The sequence below is a fragment of the Rosa chinensis genome, chromosome 3 (genome assembly GCF_002994745.2).
Source record: "Rosa chinensis cultivar Old Blush chromosome 3, RchiOBHm-V2, whole genome shotgun sequence".
Taxonomy (NCBI): Eukaryota; Viridiplantae; Streptophyta; class Magnoliopsida; order Rosales; family Rosaceae; genus Rosa; species Rosa chinensis.
The window spans coordinates 45,213,081-45,219,047 of record NC_037090.1 but is presented as its reverse complement, the minus strand read 5'-3'; the positions used below and the strand labels follow the sequence as shown (position 1 = coordinate 45,219,047).

Genomic DNA, 5,967 nt, shown 5'->3' with positions numbered 1-5,967 from the left:
CGGAAAATCCTCGGAAAATAAATACGAATTTCTGGGGCATCACATTCTACCCCCCTTAAAGAAATTTCGTCCCGAAATTTTACACGTACCATACCCACAAGTACGCATAGACCAAGCTCAAGTCCAAATCTCAGTTCGCAACAACCTGTTCTTGTCTCACTATACAACATACTTAGCTCAATAATGGATACAGGTACCCTACCTAATATCGCAATACAAATGCATCCTACCATCCCACTTGGAGATAATCTAAACATCTCACCTGTTTCAATCACGTACTAATGCAACAACAATTATGCACAACTACAACACTATGCACAACCACCTAAGATTCCATAGTCCTGTCCTCACAGTATCTGCATCGATATATCATCAATTACAACATTCTCATTGCTAAATTTAAAATGACATTTCATTTCAAATCAATCGATAAAACTCTAGGTTTTTGCCACAGTCAACTATTTGCAAAATCACAATAAGCATTCCAACTATCTCCGAACATAGTAAGATGAGATTCAGCCTCGGCCGAACTACCCATCAATTGTCACATGGTATCGCACATACAAACAAAGTTGTAAAAGACTCCTCTGTTACAACAATGAAAAATGCATCATGCAACATACCACCTAAAACAGTATTTTACAAAAGGAAGCCACACGCAAAAGTCTAACTATGGACATCAGGCAAAGCCTGTCACAGCACACAAAGGAATTAGGTTCTCCACTATCATACTTCGCCTTAGCAAGAAAAGTCTTAAGGCCGATAAGACACCTCCATTCCCTACACTTTGCTGAAAATTAGCATCCACTCAGACATGCCCCAAAGGCTGCTGTCCTCGCTGATTTCCTTGTCCCCTGCCCTGCTGCTGGGTACAATCCCTTGAGAAATGCCCTGTCTGGCCACAAGTAAAACACGCCAAGTTCTTCGGTTTTGTGCAAGCCTTAGCAGTATGGCCAATCTCCTTACAGTTGTAACATCTCAGAGGTGCTCCCTGCCCAACAGGTGCAACCCTAGCAGGTGTAGCCGCTTCCCTAGCTGGCGCCTGCTGATGAGTCCTGCGCCTCTTCCAGAACCCACCCTGAGCATCTGTCCCTTCACTGTTCTCAACAGTTGCCTTTCCCTTCCTTCGGGAGTCCCTCTCAGCAGACTCCTGCTCCTGGAAAATCAAGTTCTCCTGCTCAATGGCCATAGCCTTAGCAAAAATGAGCTCCACAGTCTTCAGTTCCAGAACAGCGACATCGCGCCGGATTGAAGCATTCAGTCCCCACTGAAACTTCATAGCTAAGCTCTCAGCATCCATCTGTCTCACAAAGCGATACAACCTTGAGAACTCAGCCTCATAATCCCTCACACTCTTAGTCCCTTGGACTAACGAGATGAATTCCCTTTCCATCTGCTCCCTCACTGAAGGCGGAAAGTACTTCTTCCTGAACAGTTCCACAAAACCGTCCCAGGTCATGGCGGACACATCCATCACCCTCTGTGTGCCGCTCCACCATACCCGTGCATCGCCTTGGAGCATAAACGCCGCAATCTTCCTCTTCTCAACGTCGTCGCAGACGACCATCTCGAAGTAGGTCTTCATGTTCTCGATCCATTGATCTGCCAACATGTGATCCGTACCTCCCTGGAATGGAACTCCTCCCAACCTCGAAATCTCCTTTGCCAACTTCGACAAACGAGTGGGATCTACAACATTCGCAACCTCCACAACCGGTGGAACAGGCAGCTCAACATTCGATGCCTCGATATCATTCTCAAACATCTCCTCAACAGGAGGAGGAATCCTGCCCCTACCTCTGGCTCCACCCCTGCCTCTGGGTCTACCTCGACCCCTAGCTCGGCCTCCTTGTGAATCCATCACCTAAGAAGCATAACAACCTGTGATTAATACTTGTACAACTTCCAACTACAAGTATAAGTCAACAACATGACTAAATCAACCACCTTACTACGTCAGAAGATACAATTCTATCCCCTACGTAAATCTTGAGTCAAATCTAAAGGTCCTCATTCCTCAAAAGATTATAACTCCTAGAAGCTACCTTAAGCTCCTACACTTGGTTCACTGAGCTAACACTACCCTGATGACTCGCAATCCAACACTCATTGCATACCCAATGACTATATCAATACCGAAGAGCATCAGATGGGGATCCGCTGCAGACGGGCCATCACTCGAGGAGTATTGATTGTCACCAAATATGCACCTTACGCTCTGATACCAAACTGTCACGCCCCTGATTTTACACACACGAAAATCGATATATATAACCCCATAATTATATATGCGTGAACGTCCAGTCATCAATACAAAATACCTGAAATCTTTTTCCCTTAAACTTACACACTTATTGATGCCCTGAACCCTCAAAGTTAATATACACTCACTCCAAAGAGTTATATATTACACAAGCTTACGAATTAAATTGTCAACAACAAGATAAACGTAATGCTCCTCAGAGCTCACTACAACGGAAGTCCAAATAACGGTAAAGTCACAAAATTGGCTTCCTACCGTAAAGCTGCTAGCTCGCTGCCTCAACCTCGATTATCCTAACCTGCAGGATTAACCCCTACACCGATGGAATGGTGCACCGGGTTGCCACACAACACCCCGGTAAGCTTTTGCAAGCCCGTATGAGTAACTCAAACCACACACAACTCACGCCAAAAATAAGGAAAACAACTCACGCTTTGATTCCTTAAAACACGAAATAAAGGAGAATAACTCACACTTTAATTTCCTTTCAAATCGAAATAAAAGAAAGCAACTCACACCTTGTTTCCTTTTAAAACGAAACATAGAAAACAACCCACACTTGAATTCTATCAATAAAACATAGAAAACAACGCACACCTTGAATTCTATCAGTTGTACCATAAGCGTACCATAGAAAGCAACTCACACCTTGATTTCTATCAGTAAAACATAGAAAGCAACTCACTCCTTGATTTCTATCAGTAAAACATAGAAAACAACTCACTCCTTGATTTCTATCAGTAAAACATAGAAAACAACTCACACCTTGTTTTCTATCAAATGTACCATTATCGAACCATAGAAAGCAACTCACACCTTGATTTCTATCAAAACGTTAATAAGGAAAACAACTCACACCTTGTCCCCTTAAAAACCATTAATAAGGAAGCAACTCACACCTTGTTCCCTAAAAATACGTAATGTCATGAGTTGTAAATAACCAATTCCCGTTACCCCATGAATTACCTATATGGCAGACAGATTAGAGCTCTAACTGAAAAACGTAACCACTCGTCCGGCCAAAGACGTGGTCACCTGGTATTCTGCCCAAGGTCTCAGACCTTCGATCCTCGGGCCGCAATGTCCCTTGGAGCAAAACATTAAAGGAGTCGCATCTGACCCAAAATGTTACACAAATCGCAACGCTTTTGAAAACAATCGAAATCAACATTTCCATAATCATTGTTTTCCGAAAAAGCCATAACACAAAACAATAAAAAGCATCAATTCATGCCCATTGTTTTCATACCCAAATCTCAACACTTTTCTCAAATCTCAACGCTTTTCAAAACAAATCGAAATCAATCATTTCCACAAATCATTTGTTTTCCAAAAGCCACACCCCAAAACAATAAAAAACATCATTTCATGCATATTGTTTTCATAAATCCACAAACCACCCAAAACATATATATTTCACGTAAACATATATCTACTAATACATGAATACGTATGTATATACATACATCCCATAATATACATATATACACACGTAATCATCTACTCAAAAGTGCCACTAATACCATCTATAGTTTGCAGTTAACTAAATAACTCTCAAAACAGTATGGTGAACCCGTTCGTGATATGAACTTCGTGAGTTTACTCACCTCAGAATCCCGCTGCGTCTTCTATACAGAACCGAACTAGTACACTATCACCAACAACTCGTCCAATTCACCTTCTAGAAGCACCTATTCACCAATGATCTCAAATCAGTAACGATTCATAACCAATTTTAAGTCCGAAACCCCTGTTTTGAACTAAAATCCCCCAAAGTGGCGCCAATCGAGGCAAAACCACATCCGAGACCTCCCGAAGTCTCTGGAATACGTCCACGATCGATGTGACCAAACCACAAGTCGATCGGACGCTCAAATCCTCACGGATAGAATAATCGATCGGTATGAAATTGCAAAAATCATAACAATTCCATACGAACTCCAAAATTTGCATATTATATATCGAAACGCTCGTATCAACGAGTAGAACATATATAATACCAAAAACAGTTCCTTAAGTGGCCGGAACACCGCCGGAACGCCACCACAGACGGTGGTGCACCGCCACCAGCCAAAACACATTATTTCACAAAACTCCCAACATCAAAGTTCTTCATCTAAGCATGCTTGTGAATTCTCATAACTAGCTCGAAGTCAGAAAACAAGCTTAAGGGATCGAAAACTACCTCACAAGCCGTGAACAGTAATCCCAACTGAGTTGAACCGATTTCCACGTCAACCGATCAAAACAAACACCATGGATCGATCAGCGAGCTTGTTCTGAACTCAACCCTAGAGGCCTGAAGTCATGAGGTCGCCGGAGTTGTGTTTTCCGGCCGGGTCCGAAAACACAAGGCTGCACCGCCTTGAACTGCCACCGAGATGGAGAATCGCCGTAAGAGAACACCAGAGGGACGACCAGACGGAGGAGACGACCCTGCTGACCAAGTTTCACGGCCAGAGACCGCCGCAGTTGGCCGGAAAAGCCGGGTCGGGTCGGCCGGGTTCGGGTCGGGTCAGGCGGTTTTCTTCGATACTGAGGGAGCGGACGAGAGAGAAGAGAGAGAGAGAAAATTAAAAAGTTTCCGGAAAAGGAAATAATGAAAAAAAATCTCATTTTCCCTTTATATACTAAAACGGAAACTTCTTCCGATAGTCATAACTTCCTCATACGAACTCCGATTTACGCGTTCCGCATGTCCACGAACTCGTAACGACGCGCTCTACAACTTTCGTGAAGGAAGTTTTCGGAGAATCCCAACGTATAAAAAGTCAACCTTTGGCAACCCCCTAAAACCATACTTTTCAAATAATTATTCGCCCGAAACACTTCCGCTCCATCCACGAGCCACGAAACGTCCAAAAATCACAATTTAGATTCCGGAAAATCCTCGGAAAATAAATACGAATTTCTGGGGCATCACATTGGTCCACTAACAGTATTGAAACAAAGTAAAAAGTGAAAGTAATTGTCATTTACCGTCCAAATGACTAGTAAACAGGTAAATTAAGGTACGTGACGTAACACTAATAATGCTTTCAAAGCGCCTCAATCAAGGGAGTTTGAGCATAGAGATGAATGTTCTCGATGTGGAGCGTCCGGTCATTGGGCATACATTTGTAGAGCTCGTGAAATTATTGTCACCGCCTACAAAGCATATTGTGAAGCAAGAGAAGCTCACTATGTGGAACAAGAAAGTCAAGAAGGTGATCTAGAGTTAAGGGTTGATGACTTCAAATTTAGCTGGGATCAATAGATTGCCAATTTTGGTTAAATCTTTATTTTTCCAAGAGATGTAACAGGCAATGGCCATATATTTTGTACTAAATGTCATTGGTTTAATTTTTCTTCAACTAGGCTCATCCAAAATGAGTGTGATGTCTAGGAAAGCTTTGAGATAAGTGATACTTAAGCGAGCTTTGCTCCACCGATATCTCTCTACTTACCTGGTCACATTTATTTTAGAGTTATCAAAAGAAGTCAAACGACTACCTCTGTTTTAAATTAGTTAGTTTCGGATTAGATTTTCTTATTGGTTAAGAAACAATGATGTGCATCGTTGGCTTATGAATAAAATTTCAAGTTCTTTTCATTATGACTCAATTTTAATTCTGAGCATATTACTCCGTGACTACGATGGCTGGGCCATTAGGTTTAATTCAAGGACATGGAATGGCCCAAATTCCTCTTGCCAAATGGCACCT

At 42.3% G+C, this 5,967-nt stretch overlaps 1 protein-coding gene across 1 annotated transcript; it reads right to left on the bottom strand.

Annotated features, from left to right (window-relative positions):
* Positions 1-808: 808 nt before the first annotated feature.
* Positions 809-1,189, bottom strand: LOC112194643 (DNA-binding protein HEXBP-like). Its single transcript, XM_024334857.1, has one exon. The coding sequence runs from the start codon at positions 1,187-1,189 to the stop codon at positions 809-811; it is 381 nt and encodes a 126-aa protein (XP_024190625.1).
* Positions 1,190-5,967: the final 4,778 nt, after the last annotated feature.

What these genes read in the sequence shown, in the direction of transcription:
- LOC112194643 (XM_024334857.1), bottom strand. Translation starts at nt 1,189, where the DNA reads ATGGCCATTGAGCAGGAGAACTTGATTTTCCAGGAGCAGGAGTCTGCT.